Source organism: Cebidichthys violaceus, unplaced genomic scaffold, assembly GCF_023349555.1.
Source record: "Cebidichthys violaceus isolate CVI_PGR_0920_01 unplaced genomic scaffold, fCebVio1.0.p SCAF_54, whole genome shotgun sequence".
NCBI classification, from domain to species: domain Eukaryota; kingdom Metazoa; phylum Chordata; class Actinopteri; order Perciformes; family Stichaeidae; genus Cebidichthys; species Cebidichthys violaceus.
The window spans coordinates 105,001-128,396 of record NW_027176750.1 but is presented as its reverse complement, the minus strand read 5'-3'; the positions used below and the strand labels follow the sequence as shown (position 1 = coordinate 128,396).

Here is a 23,396-nt window from a genome sequence, read left to right as displayed (position 1 = left end):
GGTTGTGGTTCTGTTGAATGGACTGATTGGAGGTACTGTGTAGATTCATCATTGAGCTTGTCGGGAGCCATCTTTATTTTTTGGGATCCGTTCAGTCTTTTCAGATCTGCCCAGGGTCAGAGGTAGTTTGTGGATTCACTCAGATCTCCCTTCTTCCTCTATCCTCCTTCTCCTCCTCCTCCTGTTGTCATCCCCTACCTCCTTTTGCTTGCTCCCTTAATCTCTCCCTCCCTGCCTCGACCCCCTCTATTTTCTTCTTCCTACCCCCTCCCTCCTATCTCCTACCTCCTCTCCCAGGGGCCATGTGGCACACTTAGGGGATGATGATGATGAGGATGATGATGGTGCAGATGATGATGAAACTCACACTCAGTAAGTGTCTCTCCCGGTCGTAGAGCCTCGGTTTCATCGCCTCATTTCTATGCACACATCACATCACACACGCCGCCTGTGTTTGTGTGTGTCTTCTGTGCCGTTGTGACGTTAACCACTAACAATAACCCCCAAAACCCTCAGCTGGAGGCTGCTCGCTTTGCGTTTATCTTCCAGTTATTTCTACGTTTTTACTTCCATAGATACACAGGGACAGTGAGTGACTTAAGCCGCTAAACTCCACAGCATTAAAGGGCACATTAGCGCTACATGCTAACCCAGCTACATGACTGCATTATATTAACTTCAGGTGTTTTTGATCTGAAACGTGAGCTCTGGTTTCAGTTTCAGAGATCCTCGTGACCTTCGTATCTGCTGTCGTATTGTTTTCTTCTCCACTCGCATCGCCATCTGTGTGCCTCCTTGCTGTGTGTGTGTGTGTGTGTGTGTGTGTGTTCCTTCACGCCGTCCTCTCCTGCCTCTATTAAGCTGTGGATTTGGCGTCCAGCCTCATCCCTCATTGTGCAAAAGCCAAATGTCTGCGGTGGACCACAGCGTTCATTTATTTTCCACTGCAGTCAGAAAGTAGTGCTTAGCACACAAACACACACACACACACACACACACACACACACACACACACAGACACACACACAGAGCGAGAGCGAGAGCAACGGATCCTGGTTCTACACGATGTTTTGGGACTAAAATCACATCAGAAAATGATCCATTTGAAGTGTAAACTCCATCTTCAGTATTTGTGCACCTCCCAAGTGTCCCATGTTTGCTTTCAGCAAAAGCTAACCACGCTAGCTAGCTACATGCTAAGTATCATTTTCGTGAAAACAAACAACTTAAGATGTTCCGATACAATTTATTTCCTTCCTGACACCAATTCTGATACCTGAACCAGAACTTGTCTATATCATAATATTATTATTAGTAATATTATTTTCTAGCCATGAGATATGATTGATATCATTGTATATCCTGTCTCTGGTTAAACTCTCTCTAAAACATTCATACGGAGAATAAATGCCGTAGAACTTTTTGTTTTTTTAATCTAGTTTGATTAAAAACTACTTGCTTATTGCTAACGTGTTGCTAGCTCTGGCTAACGTTACGCCCGGTGCCTGGCCGCTACTGAGCATGTGCAGCTCTGAACAGAGGTGAGAAAGAAGAGCGACGTCTCACTCTGGATATTTTTGTATCTACGTAGCTGATTATGGAAGAAGCTTCTTTCTCATCCGTGTTGAGAGCTGCACATGCTCAGTACGGATAAAGCTGATCAATGATGACGTCATGTCGGATCGGTACCTCATCCGGCACTTTCAAACTATTCTGATTCTCACAGCAACTAATTATTTCTCTCATTGTCACACAAAAAAAAAAGAAGCTTTTTCTCCATTTCTTTGCTGCAGTTTAGGGCCAGTAGGTTTTCTTTTTATGCCGGCTTTCTGCACCCTTAAGCGGTTTCTTTAGCACCTTATTCTTTTTCCACCCACCTCCACGCCACATTTCCCAACACACCTCTTTAACTCTACTCATGTCGCTCTGTAACATCTGCATGTGTGAACCGACGAGCTGTTACTGATGCATTCAGGGGTTAAAACCACACATCTCTGCGTCTCATTTTCATCTGTGTTTTTATGTGATTGTGCTCACTGTGATTGGCTCCCAGCCGAGTTTGTCTTTAGATCTTTGCTGTGATCTGATTGGCTCTTTTGCCTGCGAGTCGTTAACAAGTAGCTCAATTAATCTGCTGTCGTAAAGTCTCTGTGAATGTAAGCGCTGGTCTCTGCCGTCTGTATTATTCTGTTTAACAAATCGCAATAAGCATAATTCAGAGAAGTACTTAAAGCAACATTGACTGTTATTCAGTATCAGCGCTGCTATTCTCAGAGACTTTGCACTTTTTAATGATCTCTAGTGTGTCGACCTCACTCTGTATGTTTGTAGCGGTGAACATTTTAAATATTGTGTCTGTCTCAGTGTCAAATAGAGGCGGGGCTCTGGTTGAATTTGTCATTTTTCGGGGCTTCTTTTAACCTGGTCCGGATACACAGAAAAACATTTGTCTGTTTAAAGACTTTTAGGACACTTAAATATGTGATCTTATGAAATCTGTCCTTCATTATCAAAGCGATAATTACTTTAAATGACGAGTTAAACCAAAGCCTCAGTAGAGACGTGTTGAAAACTGTGTCTGTTGTTTTTAGTGGAACGTTTGTTGTCAATAAAAAGCAGTTTTTTAGTCTATTTCATGTGTTTCTTGATGCCGAATCTCAAATGTTCTCTTCTCTCTCTTCAGTAAATCCAGCACTATCATGAGACCGAAGGTCCCTCCTCCTCTTCCTCCCAAGGTATGAACAAATGTATTCAAAGATCCAGTTCATTTAGCAACGTGAAATTCTGATGCATGTTGAATTATGGAGAAAATGATGTTTTATTCCCTTCAGCCCAAGTCGATCTGCTCGTCCCAACAACCCCAGCATCTGAAACACGACGACAGCCAATCGCACAGCGAGGACGACGGCGGCGGAGGCGGGACCATCAAGCGCTGTCCGGCCCCGGAGACGGCGAGCCCCGCCAAGGCCGCCGCCTCCTCCTCCTCCTCCTCGTCCTCCAACGTGCCGCCGAGGCCGCCGCCCCCGAAGCTGCCGCCGCACCGCCGCAGCAGCTTAGGTAACGAGAGCCCGAAGCACTCGGCCCCGGAGAGCTCTGCCCCAGAGGATGATGGGAGCTTTAGGCATTTCTGGGAGTGGCTCCACACGCCTCACACAGAGGAGGAGCTGGAGGAGGCGTGGGAGGTGCTGAAGGAGGAGGTGAAAGAGGAGGAAAAGGAAGAGAGTAAGAGCAGCCACTCGGTAGACCGGTAGTGTCCAAGACCCCCTGTCGTCCTGTCCCATGAGTCCGTTAATAACTCTCAAACCTTCTTCCGTCCCATCAGCTCCTGCTCAATATACATGTGTGTCATCTTCTTTGTGTGATTGGTTGTTTAAGCCAATCAATCAAAATCTAGTAGTCTGCTACCACCCCCCCCTCCCTCCTCCTCCTCCTCCTCCATCCTCCACCCCCCCTCGCTTCCTTGCTTCCTAGGAGGAAGAAGGACGAGGAGCAAACATCGTCCTGACGTTCTGTTCAGTTCTGCTTCTCATTCTCCTCTTTGATTGAAATGTATAAATACTAAAAAGTAACTCAACGGTAATCACAAAATGATCATTTATATAACGGTTACTCACCTTCTGTTACCTTGACTCCTTCAAAGAAAACTTATTTTTAATAATCAAAAATCGGAGAAAAGTCTCGTCAAAAATCTATCAAAACATCCGTTTATAAAAAAAATAATCAAAGTCTCCTTTATCCAGTCGTATCACAAACACGTTTATTCACTAAAACGTCACTATTTAAAACACTTCTACTCTCTTCAAGAAGTTTTCTTCAAGACTTGGAGGTAACCGAACACGAAAGACGGACACTGAACAGAAACAATATCCAGTGTGATCGTAGTAGTTTAACCAGATCACCTCCCGTGCTTTTATTTTGTGAGGAGATATTTTAATTTGGACATTTTTTTTTTTTTTTTTTATAAAAGCCACAATTGTGTTAAATAATGATCAGCGGTCGATTTGAGAGAAGTTGTTTTTTATTATAATAACGAGGATGCTTTATCTGTTTGTGGAGACTCTGATTTCTTGGTTGACATTTTTGTGCGTCTTTTTCCTCCGGAGATGTTAACTGTAGGGAATGGTGAGAGAGAGAGAGAGAGAGAGAGAGAGAGAGAGAGAGAGAGAGAGAGAGAGAGAGAGAGAGAGAGAGAGAGAGAGAGAGAGAGAGAGAGAGACTCACATCAATACTCTGTGTTTGTACTCGTTTAGAACCTTTAGAACTCTCCCACTGATCAGTATTGACTCCTCATCAGGTCACATTAACAGCTCTCTTGGCTCATGACTGTCTGTGATCCTCAGTGTTCTTCCTGCTCCTCCCGCTCTGTCTCTGTGTCTGAGTTGAGCTCCTCTGTGTCTCCAGTCTAGATTCCAGTCTGTGTTTAAAGTGTCACACACACACACACACACACACACACACACACACACACACACACACACACACACACACATTCAGTCTGTCCGTCACACACTGAAGTTGTGTCTCTGTTGTTGTTGTCGTCGTCGTAGGTAACGGGCTGAACACAGCTCCACATGGTGGAGAGAGAGACAGTCCAGCAGAGAGACAGTCCACCATGCCCCCTAGTGTCCCCATACGGAAAGACAAGAAGGACGTACCGGTAAGCACACTTTGACTCTGAGACCCGCAGAGCTCTTTAAAGGAGTTAAATTACACAAACCGTCGTTAATTAACATAATGCCACGGTGCAGATGATAAGACGTTACTCTGGCGCCTCCTGCTGGTGGATCAGGATGCAGTGAACAGTGAAGTTATCAGTGAAGATATCGGCTCTCTTCAGAGAGTTGTTAGTGACTAAAGCACAGTCATAAGACATCTTCATGCTCCACTCAAACACAGTTATTTTGGGATGCAGGGACAGTTGAGTCGTGAATAAAACTCCTCGACTACCCAAGAAATAAATTAATGAAAAATAATGTTGTTATTTAAAAGAATCAACAATATTTCTCCCTCTGCAAAAGAAGAGCAGATTAGACTCGGCTGCAGACCTTAGTGGGCGTGTTTGTTCTGTAATATCTTCAGGATCATTCAGAAGTGCTGACTGACTGTGTGTGTGTGTGTGTGTGTGTGTGTGTGTGTGTGTGTGTGTGTGTGTGTGTGTGTGTGTGTGTGTGTGTGTGTGTGTGTGTGTGTCTGTGTCTCTGTCTGTCCTAGAAGCCAATCAGTAATGGCCTTCCTCCAACACCCAAAGTCCACGTAAGTACCCGCCTCTCTCTCTGCTCTCATAACAAGATGTTAAGAGGGAAACAGAGATTATGGGGAATCTTACAATCTTATTTAGTAACCCGCTTCACACCTGTGATGCACGTCATTGTGTTTTCTCCAGTTGGTTTATTCCAAACCTCAATATTTTTCCGAGGAGAAACTCGACACTCGCGCAGCGTCATAATCTTTAGAAATGCTGTCCGATAGAATCCGACTTCATCACTTTCGTCTCATTCAGTCGTCTCCTCCCGTTCACAGATGGGTGCGTGTTTCTCCAAAGTGTTCAACGGCTGTCCTTTGAAGATCCACTGTGCCACTTCCTGGATCAACCCCGACACCAGAGGTAACCAATAGGAAGCCAGATCATGAGAGGAACTCTGATGTGAGCTGTTGCTTTGTCCTCAGAAGTGGTGTAACGTGTGTGTGTGTGTGTGTGTGTGTGTGTGTGTGTGTGTGTGTGTGTGTGTGTGTGTGTGTGTGTGTGTGTGTGTGTGTGTGTGTGTGTGTGTGTGTGTGTGTGTTTCAGACCAGTATTTGATATTCGGAGCTGAAGAAGGAATCTACACGTTAAACCTGAATGAGCTGCATGAGACCTCCATGGAACAGGTGAGGCTGGACATCCAGCTGGTTAAGATGATAGTAATACTTCATGAAGACAGTTTTATTTACTTTTTACTGTTATATGTGAGGAATTCATGAATAGTCATATATTGTACAATGTTTTAAATACTAATGAAACTATTCAAGCTTGTTGTGTAATAGTACAGAAGAGTGTTAGCGCCATGCATAACAAAAATAGATAATAAAGTAAAATAAATAAAGAAAATTGTTAAAATGAATTATTAAAAATGTTGACAATTTAAAAAAAATTAGAGTAAAGTAAACATTTTGAGAATATAGTAACAATATTAAGAATAAAGTAAAAATATTAACAAAAAAGTAAAAATATCAAGAATAAATTATTATTTTTTTAGAATAAATTAAAAATGTTGACAATATAGTAAAACATTTTAGAATAAAGTAAACATTTTGAGAATACATTTAAAACAGTTTGAGAATAAAGTAAACATTTTGAGAAAAATTTAAAATGTTTAGAATAAATGAATAAAAATGTTGAGAATAAACCCTCAAACTCTTGAGCTCTACTCACACATACTGTATTTTGAAATGTTAACTGTTCTCTCAACATTTTGACGTTATTTTGAAAATGCTAAACATAAAGAAATCTTCCTCTTCTTCCTTATTGCACTAATGTTCTCCTCTTCCCCTGGTGTCCGTCTGCAGCTCTTTCCTCGGCGGTGTACCTGGCTCTACGTCATGAACAGCAGTCTTCTCTCCATATCTGGTGAGCGAGTTTTACACCAAAGGTTTTCTCTCGTAAGCCGGATCCGACACGTCGCTTCGTCCTTAACTTGTGTTCTGCTCCTATTCCCCGTGCAGGAAAAGCCTCCCAGCTGTACTCCCACAGTCTGGGCGGTCTGTTCGAACAGGCCCGGCAGCTACAGAAGTTACCCGTCGCCATTCCCACACACAAGCTGCCTGATAAGATGATTCCCAGGTAAAGTCAAACGCAGCCGCCACGTAAACATTAAAAAGAGCGTTTCCTTTTCACCGACTGAAGCGTAATCGTCCACTCCTCTTTAGTCTCGCACCGTTTAAATAACGAGATTCCTCTCTTTGTTCGTAGGAAGTTTGCAGTCTCCAATAAAATTCCAGACACTAAAGGGTGCCAAAAGTGCTGCGTAGGTGAGTTCTAGTGAAGCAGGGTGTAACTGCTGTACTGGTGCTGCTTGTTTCATGGCTGAACGTAGAAGCATGTGCGTAATACACCGTGAGTTAAAGGTAAATGCTACCGTGTTACTGATAGCTAGGTGTTGTTTCCATGCAGTTCGTAACCCGTACACGGGCCACAAGTACCTGTGTGGAGCCTTCCAGTCCAGCGTCATGCTGCTGGAGTGGGTGGAGTCCATGCAGAGGTTTATGCTCATCAAGGTCAGTTTCTTTTCTTACAAAATGAAGATTTTAAACATGACACGGTTTTTTTTTTTAAAAGCTGCTCTAAATGTCTTTCTGTGGTTAAAAAAAAAAAAAAAAAACGCCGGCGGGATGGAAAAGGAAAAGCATGTTTTCTCCAAACTAGTCGCCAAAACTGTCATAAACTGTCAGATTGTCATCTTCCCGATGGTCCTTGAACACATCTTATGTGACGAACGCGTCCATCAGAAAACGCAGCCAGAAAAAAACATTTTTTTTTTCTTCATGTCTCATTTAAAATGTTGCCACAAATAAACAGTTTACTCTAAACAGATTCTGTAAAAAAAAAACCCATTAAATTCTGAGCTCTTCAGCGCAACTATGACGTCATGATCGATTCATCTGAGACCAACAGTCACGTGAGAGCAAATCAGAGAAACTTTGATAACTAGCTTTAGTGTCGGCACCACTGCCCTGTTTCCTCTGAGACGCCGCCGCTAACGCCGGCTGCCTCTCCGTCTGCCTCCGCAGAACATCGACTTCCCGTTGCCGTGTCCGCTGGAGGTCTTCGAGATGCTGGTGGTCCCGGAGCAGACCTACCCTCTGATCTGCGTGGCGGTCAGCAAAGGCACCGAACTCAGCCAGGTGGTCCGGTTCGGCACCGTCAACCCCAACTCTACCTCCTCCTGGTTCACAGAAGCGAGTGAGAACAGTGCTTCCGTTACCGCCAGTTAAAGGGATCGCCGGGATGTGTTGAAGTGTGGTAGTGTGAGGTGCTTTTCACCTCAGTCGGTGTATTTCCTATGTACAGCAGACGGAGCAAAGCAATGTGCCAGTGTGGACGTATTTTAAACGCCTGAAAGAATCTATATCGGTTTACATGAACGCTATATTTGGAATGTTTTCACCTCTTTAGGACAGACCTCTATGACGAGGAGCTGAAGCTGTCATCTATGCTTCGGTCCTCTAAACTCCGTCTGCTGTAGTAGTACTCTGACTAAGGAGAAGCGCCTCATACAAACACACTTCAGAACACCTGAACCCTGTAAACTGACCCTCGACGTGTCCTGAGAGCTTCAAACACGGAGGCCGACCTAAAGCTCTCCTCTCTCTCTCTCTCTCTCTCTCTCTCTCTTTCTCTCTTTCTCTCTTCTCTCTCTCTCTCTCTCTCTCTCTCTCTCTCTTTCTCTCTCTCTCTCTCTCTCTCTCTCTCTCTCTCTCTCTCTCTCTGCAGACACGCCACAGACCTGTGTGATCCACGTCACTCAGCTGGAGAGGGACACCATCTTAGTCTGCCTCGACAGTGAGTCACACTTCTTTTACACGTGTGTCTTCATCGTGCAGCTTCAGGTCAGAGTGAATGAGGTTCTCTCTCTCTCTCTCTCTCTCTCTCTCTCTCTCTCTCTCTCTCTCTCTCTCTCCACACAGGGAGTATAAAGATCGTGAACCTCCAGGGCCGGTTGAAATCCAGCAGGAAGTTGTCAGCCGAGCTCACCTTCAACTTCCAGATCGAAGCCACGGGTAACGACATCAATATAGAGACCAAAATGTCTTTCATGAGCTGAAGTTAATTCTTCAGCTCCGCGGTACTTCCTAGATAAAGTTGTTGTTTCTGTTTTTCTTTGCAGTTTGTCTCCAGGACAGCGTTCTGGCCTTCTGGAGGCACGGCATGCAGGGACGCAGCTTCAAGACCAACGAGGTGAGGTTTAGTACAGAGTGTCTCTGTGGCTCAGAGGCGTCCCGGGGAAACCTGGGAAAACTGTTTTCCAGTTATTGATTAAAAAAAAAAAAAAACACGTGGAAAATAAGAGAAAAGGACCAAAGTTATTTTGCCTTTTCTGGTATTTTCCTTTTCGCTGAGCACCAACGCGGATCATGTGAAGGTCTGAAGTTGTGTTCAGGATCGTATCGACGCTCCATTGATTTAAAGTTTACGGACCAGAGTGTTTTATAACGTTCGTTTCAGTTTCTAGTGTTAACACTTGTTCTCAGCATGTTAGAGATGATTTTATAGATAAGTTATCACCACATCGTATTAAGCAGGTTTTTTCAGATTTTAATATTTATTTTACTTATTTCTTTCTTTCAAACTTGTAAAAGAGTATTATTTTAATTCTGTGGAGTTTGTTTTGCAGCGTTCAGTGAAGTAAAATCACTGTTTCTGTCCATGGAGTCTTGTGAATATAACGGATGATTCTTCTCACATTTAAAATCTGTGAATTAAGAGTTTATTTTAATGCATGAATACCTGCGATATCACGTGAAATGAAGCCTCAATTGTCTCACGTGTTCCTCAGATCACCCAGGAGATCTCTGACAGCACACGCATCTTCAGACTACTGGGATCAGACAGGTGAGAACACACACACACACACACACACACACACACATTAACACATACACACTTGATACACACACACACACACACACACACACTCACTCACACTCAGGTCTCTGCTAACACCCTCTCTGATGTCTCATCACCGAAGACGTGCCGACTGTAGAGATCCAGACACCAACAGAGGCCTCGCTCTGCCCAGGTACACTCGCTGCCCGCTGGCCTCTTCTTCTGTCTCCGACGTCACCGATCAGCAGCTCGTTAAGAGCGTCTGATGGGATCGTAGCCGCGCTTTTAAAACCCGCAGACGCCAAAATCATCTTTGTCTGGTCCAACACAGTTCAAGCGGACAAAATAAGAAGTCGACATCTAGTGTCGACCTGCGCCAAATCTGATGCTTTTGAGCTGCTTTGGTGTCGACTGGATGATTTTGGTGTCTCGTCGTCTCATTTTGAGTGAAGACTTTAAAACAGGGGGAGGCTTTTCTTTCCCAAATAACAGGGCGTCTACAGGCTTGGAGCGTATCCTGTGTGGGTTGTTTGCTGTCTCTACATTTTACTACAATAAACTCCTGGGTCTTTACTTTACCCACTGTTGTGTTTCTGTTCCTCTTGTCTGGTGATTTAAAGGTGGAATGAAGATTAATGTTACCTTCCCTTGAAACTAACCTGGATGTGTGTGTGTGTGTGTGTGTGTGTGTGTGTGTGTGTGTGTGTGTGTGTGTGTGTGTGTGTGTGTGTGTGTGTGTGTGTGTGTGTGTGTGTGTGTTTTGCAGGGTGGTGGTGTTGGAGAGCCGGCCGACAGACAACCCTACAGCCCACAGCAACCTCTACATCCTGGCAGGCCATGAAAACAGCTACTGAGACACACACACACACACACACACACACACACACACACACACGTACACACACTCTCTACCCACCACTAAAGACACACTCATCCCAACCTTAACCCGCCAAAAACCTCCCGTGTAACGGGGTGAGATGAGCCGTTTCACGGGTGCAGATGTGGATTCCCGGTGTTTTTTTTTCTTTTAAACAATGCGCCGCAGTGTTAACGTGTGTGTTAGTTTTAGCGCGTCGTAGTGGAGGCGGGGCTTAAACACTGCTGGTCTGAGACAGCCGGGAATCCTTCCTGATACCTGACACCCACCTTTCCTGCACAGAAGTCTGACGTCAACACTACTTCTACTACTAGTCCTACACATAGTACTACTACTACTACTACTACTACTACTACTACTGCTACTTGCGCTAAAGCTTCACTGAAGAGCCATCTTGCACAGAAATCCTTCAGCGTCTCCTACTTCCTTCCTTCCTTTCCTCTGCTTTTTTATTATTTTTTTTAAACTACACCTTTATTTATTGTGGCATGATGTAACTTTTAACAACCGGGATGGCTTTCCTGTTTTTTTTTGTTGTTTTTTTAAAGGATAAAAAATTTTAAAAGATAAAAAAAAAAGTACAAAGCTTTGCCACACCGTCACCACACAAGTGCTTAATTGACCTCTATTTAACTGTTGTAAATATAAATGTAGTATTTTTTTGACAGAGACGAACACTAAAAAGTCACGTAGGTCGGCGTGTGTCAGACAGACAGACAGACAGACAGACGGGGGGGGGGATAAATTCACTTCCTGGTTCCGCGATCATGTGACCAGAATTAGGAGGCAAAGACCCTCTGATGTAATAAACCCGGAGCTCAGGATCGACCCGAGAGAAACAGGAAGCAGCGTTGATCGGCCATTTTCATTTTCGCGTCAACAGTTACACATTTAAGTTTGTTTTTGTTTTTCCGTTTGTTGTTGTTGTTTTTTTAAATGCTGTTTTAATCAGAAAGCGTTTTTTTTTTGTTTGTTTTTTTGATTTTGTTTTTTTTATCGAACCACTGGTGTTAAAGATTTGCACAAAGAAAAAGGTATTTGACAAACAAATGTGATGTCATTATAATATATGACCGTGTGTGTGTGTGTGTGTGTGTGTGTGTGTGTGTGTGTGTGTGTGTGTGTGGACATAGAATATGCACACACAAGTGTGTCATATAGAGATCTGACACTTGAAAAGACCACCAATAGATATTAATACACCATTTAAAAAAAAAAAAAAAATTATATTTTTTCAGCAGATCGGTTTTAAACATTAGTACGGAAGCCCAGAGACCCGGTAATAAAATACACCAGGCGATCATTTCTTTAAGTCTGATGTGATTAGTTGTGTTTATGACTTGAGAAGAGGTGGAACAAAGGAAAGGTTTTGGGGTTGATCATCTTTTTAAGTTACTTTTATTTCATGTGGAAAATAAACTTTTACCAGGTGAGACTTTTTTTATTTTTTTTGTCAGGATATTTTTTTTGCTTGTGTTTGTTGTTGTAATACTCATTTTGGCCACACGAGGCTGCAGTGCACCACCACTCTGTGTTTTAAATGGGACTAAAAGCATTCATTTCTTCCTCCAGGTGTGTTTTAAATTCTCCTGGAAGAAAACATAAATGCTTTTAAATATTTTTTTAGAACATGAGGTAGTGATGCAAACTAATATCACAACAACAAACACTTAAAAACATTGTTTTCATCTACCAAAACCTTAAAAACAAACAAAAAACTTTTGGCAAAACCATAATTTCTTTCACTAGTTCTGAAGTCATAAACTCGAGAGAATAATCTACTTCTCTCAGACCGGGATCACCAGAATATGTTTTCCTCACTGGCCTCTCAGGGCTTCCGTACTTAATAACATTAAACTGAACTTCTGTGTGTTTCACAGAGGGGAAGTTTACAACTTATAAAACTAAAAAAACAAGCTGTTCTGTTTCCATAAAATAATGTCCTAAAAGCCTCTCATGTGGCACTAAAGAGAATAAAATGAAAGACATTTAAAAGTGAAATAAAGAGCTCGACTCCCTCTAGCTAGCTCCTCCTCTACTAGCCTCCAGAACTAAATGGAGACACCAGAGAAAACAAATGTTTTGTTCCTTTTTTTAGTCCTAATTTGGAGACGTTTTTTGAACCCTTCGTTGCTGTGACTGTTTTAAAGGCCGACATCTGTATAAGCGATCACTACATGCATGTAACACACTACCAGTCTGTAAAGCTGTGACACTATGAGGACGTGAACGCGAGCTTAGCTCGACTTAACCGAGACGACGTCACTAGAACCTGAACTCTGAAGGCTCACGTTGTCGAGTAGAACGCTTAAACGTCTAGTCGACGCGAAGAGGAACTGCAGCAAAACAGAACTCCAAGTGTTCTTTGGAGAAAAAGGAATGAGAACATTTCAGCCTCACCGAGTTCTACTGAGGTGGTTTTAAGAGCGACATGTCGCCATTGTTGGAGGACGGTTTAACAAAAGAATGTAACATCTTTCTGTTTGTTTGTTTTCGTCTCTACACCAACGCGGCGGCTCGTTCCTCCGTCGGCGACACTAACGCTCCCTCAGCACTGTTTCACTGTCTTCATACGGATCCTCTGGATGTAAATTATTTGTGTATTTTCTAACAAATGTTTTATGAGTTATTCAAGACATCAGAGACGGCACGCTTTCCCCCCCCCAAAACTCTGCGTTGTTGAACTTTCACCAGAAATCAGCCATAAAAGAGATCGATTCTACACCAACGTCCGTCAACACAAGTGTTACGTTTCAGAGCTGCGGCCAAGTTTTTATTCACACAATCAGGTTATTTATCAATTCAAATGTTCTCGTTATAATTCATGCGTCCAGTGTCATAAAGAAAGACGGGAGCTTTACCAAGAACACTTCACCGCCAAAATGAATCACATTTCATATTCAGGCTCAGTTCATGTGAGTTTGTTTATTCGTGAGAGGTGGGAATAAATGTATCACACTTTGCGTTACGGTAGCCATCGTTCCTGTCAAAGAACACCTGTTTTACTTATGTTTTTATGCCAAAATATGTTGTTATTGAACTTTTAGTGGCGTATAAAACTCTTAAAGACTCTTGTTAAAACGTCTTTGTCCTCAGTAGACGATCAGAAGTTAATAAATCAACACAAGTTACTAAAAACACATGAAGACAAAGACGAGAGTTTAAAGGTTTTCTTAATTTCCTAAAATACCCAATTAGCTCTTCCTGTATCATAGCTGCACATTTAAAATCCTATAATTAAAACAGACGATACAAACAGTTCTTAAAAGCTCACACCGGTTTTATTTCTTTTCTTTATTTTCTGTTTGATTCATAACTTTAATATTTTTTGGGGGGGGTTTCTTTGGGACCGAATGACGCTTCCATTGGACACGAGTTTAAACCTATAATCCCCCTCTGGTGCCAACACGGCCTTCCATTGTGCTGCAATGTTAAAAAAGTGTGTTTTTTATAACCTGCAAAGGGTCGAATCACGTGTGGAATAAAAAAAAAACGTTGAGACGGATTTTCCTTTAGGACGACGTGAACACCAGAGATGTGAATGTTCTGAATGTCACAGAAAAGAACCAAGAGTTCTTTAAATAACCTCGCGAGTTCTTCCTCCCGACGTACAAACACGGTCTCCTCTGTTCTGTCGCTGTGACGTCACCTTTTTGTCTTTTTTTGTTTTCATAATGCAATGCACACGTTATGAAATGTACATAGTGTAAAATAAAAAAATGGGTTTGTTTTACATACTGTATAATTGCCTATATTTTGTTTCAGAAGTGTAACAGATTTATGAGATGACAGGTTAACACATTAAAAAGAAGGAACTCGACCGTTTGCTGTTCGCTGGTTATTTCACTAAAATGCTTCTTGGATGTTTCTTTAGGAGCTCTACCAGCTGAACAAAAGGATGGTTTTATTTAGATCTGATGCTATAGCGAGAAAGGGTTGATTCCAAAGAAAGAAGACAATGATATTGATTTTGTTTGTTAATATTTTGCTGCATTTCCAGGTCAACCGTCACCATCTAGAGGTAAGAAAGGCTTTTAATGGACACTTTCTGTGAGGTTAACTCCTCACAATCATATATATATATATATATATATATATATATATGATTGTTAACTGGAGCATAGTTGAACCTTTGTTATAATAAGTTACATATCTGCCGTGTATTATATTTTTTCCTGTCTTTTTGACAAAATTAAAGGTCCACTGTGTAGCATTTAGGGGGATTTATTGGCAGAAATGTTTTGTTGTTTTCATGCAACCAGTGAACAGGAAGTGACCATATCTGGACTGAGGAGGCGTGACGCAGAGATGCCGTATATGTCTCTGGTAGAGACCTGTCAATCACTGTGTAGCCCCGCCCCTAAAGCATCCCCTGCTTTATGGTCTGTTTGACTCTAAATGGACCATAATGTACTAAATGAACATCATGCTGTATTGAAGAAGACTTGAAACTAGAGATTGAGACCATAAACTCATGTTTACAATGTTTACTGAGGGAATAAATCAAGAGAGAAGTAGAGTCATTTTAGACTAGACTTCCATACAACCAGAGGAGTCGCCCCCTGGTGGTCACTAGAGAGAATGCAGCTTTAACACATGAAGCTTTGGCTTAACTCTGCTCACCTTCTTTGTGAGCAGTTTTTCTTTACATCTCAGGATTGTTTAATCTGAGTGACAAAACATTCAGGAATTCAAAAGAAAAAGCTTAACTTTCAATGTTGACCTTTATTGAACACTCTTGATTGTCACAAAGAAAAACATTAAATGTTTCAACATAATCATTCACATATAAACATACATAACTGATAACAGTTGAATGTTTGTTCTCCTGAGTATACGCACAATATAATCATTTCTGGTTATGGCTTAAGACATTTAGCAGGCTGGCAGGAAGTTTAACGGGAGTGAAAGATAAAAGATAAACTGTTTCCCAAGAAGAAGAAACCACCTTTCAATATTAAACTTTAACCAATTCAAAAGAGTTTATAGATTTGAAAGTTGGGGAGCAAAATAAACCTTAGAAAATAGTGTAACAAGGTAAAGAAAGTAGTTTTTTTTATCTGAAAAGCTTTTATAAACTGGAGGTAGAGCAGAGCTATTTACAGTATGGGGATAGATGAGGTTAAACTCCGCCCCCTAGTGGACACATGTTACATTTGTAACGATGTGGTTAGCCCACCGCTAATGGCTAACGGAACTACCAGTACACACAACTACTGCTGCTAGAAAATGAGCAAAAATTCACATTTGAAAATGATGAGCGGAAACGTTGCTTAGTTAAATGGTGTGAACCTGTACAGCATAATTTATATAGTAGTAAATGTAGAACAGCCTCATGTTGTGTGTGTGTGTGTGTGTGATATTGGGGTGTTCATACAGCTGTGCCTGTGTGATATTGGAGCGTTCATACAGTTGTCTGTGTGATATTGGGGTGTTCATACAGTTGTCTGTGTGATATTGGGGTGTTCATACAGTTGTCTGAGTGATATTGGGGTGTTCATACAGTTGTCTGTGTGATATTGGGGTGTTCATACAGTTGTCTGAGTGATATTGGGGTGTTCATACAGCTGTGTCTGTGTGATATTGGGGTGTTCATACAGCTGTGTCTGTGTGATACATTGGAGTGTTCATACAGTTGTCTGAGTGATATTGGGGTGTTCATACAGCTGTGTCTGTGTGATACATTGGAGTGTTCATACAGTTGTCTGTGTGATATTGGGGTGTTCATACAGCTGTGCCACGGTTTAGCTCCAGATGGGCCAGTTTGGGATTTTTCCCCGGTGTCTCATGTTCACCGTTGTTTTGTTTTTCTGGTGTTTTCTCGCCTCCTTTCTCTTTCTTCTCGTCACTGCTCCTGTTGGGAAGAAAGAGCAGGGTTGAAAGAGGGGGCTTTGAGTCTTCCATGTCCGTCCACCTATCAATGCCATTCATGTGCATACTTCCAGTCCTTACTTCTTCTTGAAGAGTTTCTTGAAGGAGCTCCTGAAGCCTCCTTTGTCCTGCTTCCGACTCCTCTCGCTGAAGGGGGTGTGGTTATTCTCCTCTGCCCCGCCCCTCCACTTTGACTCCTCCCCCCATGATTGGAACCCCGAGTCCTAGTGGGGTTGAACACAATATTATTTCTTATATACGGTTTGATCACATTTGGTACCATTTACGGTGTTTCTGTACTTTAAATTGACAACGAACGTCGGTACAGACAGCTTGAAGGTAAAGATATATTGATTTGTTGACGACCCACAATGCTGAGCAGCCCATGAAGATCATCGCCTTGTTTGTCGATGTCCACCCGGTTCCCCAGGGGGCTGTGGACCTTATGGGACGGCGTGGGACACCCTCTGCTGCCTTTACTGCCCTGACGCTCCAGCTTGGCATGGCTGCCCAGTCCCAACCTCTGGAGGTGGTCTGATAGAGGACCACCCTCCAGACCGCTCACAGTGTTGTCCATCTGCAGGCCGTTCAGTGACTAGACAGCAGAGAAGACGTATATATTGTTTATTTAAACACATGTACAAATTATTTCAGAATATTTCTCTCTATGTACACTCTTAGAAATACAGGTGTTAACTAGAACCATATAGGTTTCTACGGCTTTTCCCCAGACACAAGAACCATTTTTAGTTTTGGAACCCTTTCAGAGGTTTCTACCTAGAATGTGGGTTCAGTTGTGGGCGTTCCCTTTTAAGTCCAATGCTTTCAACAATCCTTGAAGAACTCCTTTGCATGAAATGGGTTCTTAATGGAACCTTTAGTCTTACAAAGAACATTTGAAAAACCTTCTTAAAAAAAGGGTCCTTCAGAAACAAATGGTTCTGGGTAGAACCTCAGGAAGAACCCTATTGGAACACTTATTTGTAAGAGTGAACATAAGCAGGCTCACCTTGCTCTTACGCTGGCTGGCCTGAAGGGGGCGATGCTGATTGCGCCGCATCATCACAGCTTCATCCGGAGATACGCATCCTCTGTTGGGCAGTTTGTAACCATTCCCGTGGCTTCCACTGTTGCCAAAGACATCGCGGGTCGTCGACACGTTCGCCGCCATCGCGTGATGCGACACCGAGGGCGCTTTGGGGCACTTCACAAAGGCAATGTCAATGGAGGAATCTGAAGAGTTAGAGGAGCAGCGGTCGAACATGGGAACATCGTGAGGGGAGCCTCTGTCCTCTTCGTAGAGGCTCTCCATCCCTGGAGGGTCTGGAGGGAGAAGGAACTCGCCGAGGGCGTCGGCCAGAGCGGAGCCCGGTTGAACCTGACGGAAGTCTGCAGGTCTGGAGGGCAGATGATGCTGGCACGACATGGCCATCTCAGACGCCTCACTCTCTGGGATACTGCCAAGACCTGAAAGCCAAAGGTTGGTTGACTGGTTGACCGATGGGGCAAGTGCCCCAAAAGCATTTAAGTGACACAGGTTGTATGTCTGTTTCTGCCGAATCCCTACATGGGAGTGACATTATTAAAAATGATTGCAAACAAGACTAAAAAGCTCACAGATATGACATGGGACAGATACCTGGGTGTCTTGTTGACCCAAGAGGCCGGTGCCTTGAACTTTAAGAGTCTTATTAGACTTTGGCAAAAGATATTTAAACTCTATCCTATCCCACTTCTTCTTCTCAAAAGGGTTCAGTATGCTTCAAAAGACGTCCTTTATATGAAGTGTTGTCTGAACACGTCTAAAGGTATAAGTGTGTGATCATAGAAACGGTTGAAACCAATGAATAGTTCAAATAAGGATGGCAGCGCACTCTTTCAGACAGATTCACAATACACGTTCACTCTGAACACAGGGATGTGCTGCAGCGTTTTCCTCATCAGTTAAATAATATCGTGCAATTGCTCAGATGCAGTCAAATGGAGTTGTTGATGGGACATAGGATTGGGAGACGGTGGGGGTTAGGGTGTCCCGAAGAAGGTCTGCCAAGATTATAATGGGGAAGCTTCCGTGACCACAGACCTGTTGGTTTGTGGTTTCGTGAGTCCAGGTCTGGGTTGAAGAACGGGAGCTGGGAGGGCCACTCTGAGTCGTAACAATGGGTTTCGGGATCCTGGTCCCAACCCTGGAAACGATGGGACTGGATCTGCTCCAGGAGGCGCTGCTTGCTCCGCTTCACCTGGTTGGCATGTTCTCTGTGAGGGACGGACAACTCATATGAGAGGGTTCATCAACAAATAGGAAGTTAGCCACTAGGGAGTTAAGAATGCTAAAATACTCACAACATGGCACTGTTGCATGGGTACGGTGAGCCAATGTTGTTCGCTTGAATCCCGCTTTCCACTGTCTTTAGCAGCTGCGTCATGGTAGACCTGCAGCGCACGCATGAACACCTTGTGTTGTCAGGTACAAACAGTGAGAATAAGTCGTGCACGTGATGTTATTTTTCTGTGGAGTGGTAAATCCTGACCTCTTCACCTCCTTGCGGTTGTGCAGCAGAAGCTCCTGGTTGTGCTGGAGGAGGTGGTGGTACTGAGCTGTGAAGGACCTGAACTGCTGGATGCAAACCAGCAGCAGGTAGTAGTCTGGGTGCTCTGCATTGGTCTGCCTCAGCAGCCCCTGCACTCACACACAGATACATACTTATTTATGTTACTCTCTCTAAAGGACATTGCATTACTGCTACGTGTATGACATGTGCGACACAAAGTTCTAGCTATCTGACCTGAAGCAGCAGCAGGTACTCAGGGATCCTCTGAACCGGCTGAAGGAGCAGAGTGTGGAGGGAGGGTCTGGATTCGTCGCCCATTATTTCACTCTGCGGCCAATCGGAGCGAAAAGGGGCAGCAATGGTCGACCAATCAGGATGGAAGGACGAAAACCATTTAGCACAGCAGGTATAAGAGACACATTCCCTCTTTTCATCCCCTTTATCACATCCTGTCCTGTTACATTATCTAATGATATGCACTATAATGTCACATCGTAGCCTGTTACGTCTCATCCTGTCTTCTCTTTGTGTTACCTCCAGGAATGCAGAAGATTTCATGGAGCTGGAGGCGAGCATGGAGACGACTGAGAGACAGTCCGGAAGCTCCTTCAGGTAGGACACGTAAAAGTCCAAGAAATCACTCTGTGGGGAGACGCAGAGAGAGAAAGATATGTTTTATTTTGCATGAACATTTTCCGCTTCCTGTGCTCCCTTCACTGTCAGTCTGTTGTGGCTGAATAGACGTAGCAGATTATGAGCCTGTGTGTGGATAGAAAAACAGTTTTTCTCAAACTTAAACTAGCTTTCGGCCGCTATTAGGTTATTTACATTCTGCTTATTTAAAGCAAATCACTCATTTATTTTCACGATATAACCTTTTCTATATCACCTCTAATTTAAATCTAAATATATAAAACAAACTACACAAACAAAATACCTGTTAAAAATAATTAGAATTGGCTTGTAATTAGAAGATTCCATTTATTTATTTCCTTCCTCAAGCTCTCGACTCTCAGTGAGCGGGGACCCACAATGCATTGTGAACCTGCCTTTATTTTTTAAATAGGTAGGTGTTCCTACCAATTACCTCATTTCCTCCCAATCACTCAGAGCCAATTAGCGACACATTGGCTTTAATAGACTCGTTAGCTTTAGTGTATTATTGTTTTTAGCTTACAGCTGGAGTTTACAATCTCTTAATGTTACAAAACATTTTAGGTTTTTTAGGTGTTTAAATCGATGTTTTTACTGCTTTTAGTTTGTGGTTTTTGTCAGTAAAGCACTAGTATCGTGTTTTTGCCTTCAGTAGAGCGATAACAAGAATCTCCGTTGTCTCGGTCCTTCCTCTGTTTTCCAGCTCCCCACATGGCTCCGCTGGAATTTGACATTTCCCTTAAGGTCCGTCATGGCTGCCGACACGATTCAAATTCATTATTAACGGCCGGTCACAAGACCCGACCTCTTCACCCCTCCACATTAACAGCACTGTGAGCAGTAAATGTCAAAGATCTCGATTCACAAGCGAGTTAAACTGGAGGTCCACATCTTTTGTGTTATACGGTTGTTAAAATATCCACCAAAAAATGCCAGATAATTCTGAAGATTTTCACGTTTGATTCTCAACAAAGAGCGGATTCATCTCTGTGGGTTTTCCGGAGGCCGTGGTTTGTGGTGTTGTTGTATTGAATTGCGTTAAACCAAAAGATTCCATCAGACATTTTGTCCACAGTCGTCAAAATATTACAAAAAGCAGTGACAAAGAGCAGACGGGTGAAATGAACTGTTGATGCAGGAACCCGACCTGTCCTTTTATTAAAGACAGGTCGGGTTTTCTGGTCAAATGAATTAATCCCTTGCTATAAAAAAGGGAAACATGCAGCTCAACACTCACTTCCTGTGAGCACAGGTGAGCACAGGTGTCAAGAGAGGTATTTAGTTTACTTTGCCACAGATGGAGTATATACATATCTTCATATCTACAGATCTACAGATCTACATATCTTCATATCTACAGGAGAGTAACTATCCCTGTATAGTTTGGTGCATGAGGTTTTCGGTACTCAATTCAATGAGCCTGTATGTATGTATGGAGTCATAAGAGTGACATAAAAAAATAATACATCTGTAAAAGAATAAGAAAACTAAATGTAGAAATATGAGGAGGAATCAAAACAAGGATTAATAGGTAAATAAAAAATGTGGAAATATAAAGACAAATAACAAAATATTAAATAATAATTATCTGCATTTTTATTTATTTTCACTTACTACATTTATGTATTTATAATTTAAAAAAATATATTTGTATCTAGTTTTTGCAAATAAATTACTCTATTTTTATGTATTTTTATTTATATATAAAAAAATAGATATTTTTATTATTTAATCCTTTATTTTTCTTATTCTTTCCCCTATTGTTTTTGCCCTATTGTCAAGCTGTCAATCAACAAGCTTTGGGCAGGCCTTCCTGCGCAGATTGAGTAGTAAAATCCTGCAGATATACTGTATACTCTATTTAAAATAAAAATACATAGTAATTTATATGCAAATATAAATAAATAAGAATATATGAACAGATACATTTAAAAATAAAGAAAAATGGTTTAAATTTTTGTCTTTATATTCCCAAATATTCTTATTCTTGTACAAATGTATCCTGTTACCTCTATGAGAAAGAATAAATCTGTAAAGAATTAGAAAATGACCCTCCTATACCGACACTGGGGCGGTGTGCACAGTAACGCAGTTCACCTCTTTGCTGGTGAGCCTCATGAACACATCTCCCATGATGCCTTGCCACTGGCTCTTGAGCACTCGTTCCTGGAGAGTGTGGAGGAGCTCCAGGTGCTGCTGGATCAGAAACCTCAGAGTGCTGGGAAACGGACTGAAGACAGAAGAGGAGAAGGCGGAGAATACTTTCTCTGTTCCGTAAACATTCACAGAAATAAGGAAGCAACGTGGGGAAATGATTTTAAAGGAAGGAAGGAAGGAAGGAAGGAAGCTTTTTTTCAGCTTCCAGAACCGGCAAACATCCTTTCTGGTTGTACTTTCATGTAATATACTAAACATTATTATACCATCTTATGTGACGGACATCTGGCAGCAAGTTAAAACAAATGCAATCATTTAAAATGAACCATTTGACCCACTTCAGCGCATTTTCACCTCCTTCCTTGGTGCTTGTGGTCATTGGGACCACGTGTGCTGAAGCTAAAGCTCTGATTACATTAGTGAGCTGTGTGTGGAGTCTCCTCTCTGGTGTTTAGGACCTGCTTTTATTTGATTAGTTGATTTCCTGTTGTCTCCTCACTGTAAGCTCTGAAATTAGATCAGCAGCCTCTCCTGCAATGAACGCATGTTAGTGACAAAGATGGAAATGATGTTATATTTATTGGGTTCGTGGCTCGTAACATATCGGATAGATCTTTTCTACACATTCTGCATTTCTTAAAGTTCCCCTTCTTAAATGTACATATTGTGATATATTATTAAATATTAAATGACCTTCTCATCTATTATCGGTTCATTTGACTAATGTCTGTTTTTTGTCAAACTTACCGTTTTTCTTTGGAGCTGAGGGCTTCGGACCCGTTGAAGGAGATGTTGGCCTTCAGTAACAGAGACAGGTGGGACACGTAAACTCTCTCCGACTCCAGCAGCTCCAGAGCCACTCGCTGTCTCTTATCTGCGCACACACACACACACACACACACACACACACACACACACACACACACACACACAGATATTCCAGTTTTAACTCACTGTACTGGGACATCGCCTGGCATCAAAGGCCGCCCAACAGCAGATGGCGAGTTCAGTTTTCCCTCCAGATGTTAGACTTCAAACAGATGAAGAGATTGGTTTTGGGGGGGTTTTGATATTTGGGCTTTTGGACTATTTCATCTGTGTTCACTAAAACTATATTTCTGCCTTAAACTTCTGTTCAAATGTGAAGGAAAAGTTTGACAATTTGGGAAATACTCTTAATTCTTTCATATCCGTCCGTTCAATTTGAAGCCGGAGCCGGGGGGGGGGGGGGGGGGGGGGGGAGTTAGCTTAGCTTAGCATAGAGACTGGCAACGGGGGGGGGGGGGGCTAGCATGGCTCACCACTTCCTGAAACTGCTGGGAAAACTTATACTAAACCGTTGTTGATCTAAAATGAGGAACAGTTTCAGCAGTATTGAAGTATTAGTGACATAAGAGGAAACGTTTTCAAACAAACCAATCAGGTGCAACCAGGAAGTGTTTATGAAGGTGACAGTGATGCAAACGACCCTGTATTTATACACCTCTAGTATCCCTCCAATGATTGAAATAAAGACGGTAAAATGTTTCTTTTTGGTGTTTTTGTTTCCTGTCAATCATCTGTCTTAACACCAATCAAGCGTCCAGTTTTATGTCATTAGTTGCATGAACTTGTGTGTTTCTCACTGTTTTCAGTCTGGCTGTTGGGCGTCTCCGTGTCGTCTCGGCTGTTCTTCCTCTCTCCCCACGCTGGAGATTTGGAC

At 42.5% G+C, this 23,396-nt stretch overlaps 2 protein-coding genes across 2 annotated transcripts in view; one reads left to right on the top strand and one right to left on the bottom strand.

The window, feature by feature from the left end:
* LOC137888442 (mitogen-activated protein kinase kinase kinase kinase 3-like) overlaps positions 1-14,280 on the top strand; it is a 30,602-nt gene extending 16,322 nt beyond the window's left edge. The window contains 18 exon segments of the mRNA XM_068731844.1: positions 298-372; positions 2,684-2,735; positions 2,832-3,222; positions 4,548-4,657; positions 5,212-5,253; positions 5,521-5,605; positions 5,789-5,868; positions 6,547-6,607; positions 6,703-6,820; positions 6,950-7,008; positions 7,151-7,254; positions 7,768-7,939; positions 8,471-8,539; positions 8,665-8,757; positions 8,865-8,935; positions 9,534-9,589; positions 9,726-9,776; positions 10,350-14,280. Coding sequence (XP_068587945.1) covers positions 298-372; positions 2,684-2,735; positions 2,832-3,222; positions 4,548-4,657; positions 5,212-5,253; positions 5,521-5,605; positions 5,789-5,868; positions 6,547-6,607; positions 6,703-6,820; positions 6,950-7,008; positions 7,151-7,254; positions 7,768-7,939; positions 8,471-8,539; positions 8,665-8,757; positions 8,865-8,935; positions 9,534-9,589; positions 9,726-9,776; positions 10,350-10,437 — 1,777 coding nt within the window. The 3' untranslated portion in view covers positions 10,438-14,280.
* A 1,013-nt stretch (positions 14,281-15,293) lies between these two features.
* Positions 15,294-23,396, bottom strand: part of arhgef33 (Rho guanine nucleotide exchange factor (GEF) 33) — a 14,956-nt gene continuing 6,853 nt past the window's right edge. Inside the window, exons 6-17 of the mRNA XM_068731897.1 lie at positions 23,320-23,396; positions 22,442-22,568; positions 21,635-21,767; positions 19,418-19,525; positions 19,118-19,210; positions 18,863-19,011; positions 18,675-18,764; positions 18,415-18,587; positions 17,341-17,798; positions 16,702-16,926; positions 16,413-16,555; positions 15,294-16,314 (exon numbers count right to left, since the gene is read on the bottom strand). The exon at positions 23,320-23,396 is cut by the window's right edge and continues 43 nt beyond it. Coding sequence (XP_068587998.1) covers positions 16,185-16,314; positions 16,413-16,555; positions 16,702-16,926; positions 17,341-17,798; positions 18,415-18,587; positions 18,675-18,764; positions 18,863-19,011; positions 19,118-19,210; positions 19,418-19,525; positions 21,635-21,767; positions 22,442-22,568; positions 23,320-23,396 — 1,906 coding nt within the window. The 3' untranslated portion in view covers positions 15,294-16,184. The remainder of the gene's footprint in view (positions 16,315-16,412; positions 16,556-16,701; positions 16,927-17,340; positions 17,799-18,414; positions 18,588-18,674; positions 18,765-18,862; positions 19,012-19,117; positions 19,211-19,417; positions 19,526-21,634; positions 21,768-22,441; positions 22,569-23,319) is intronic.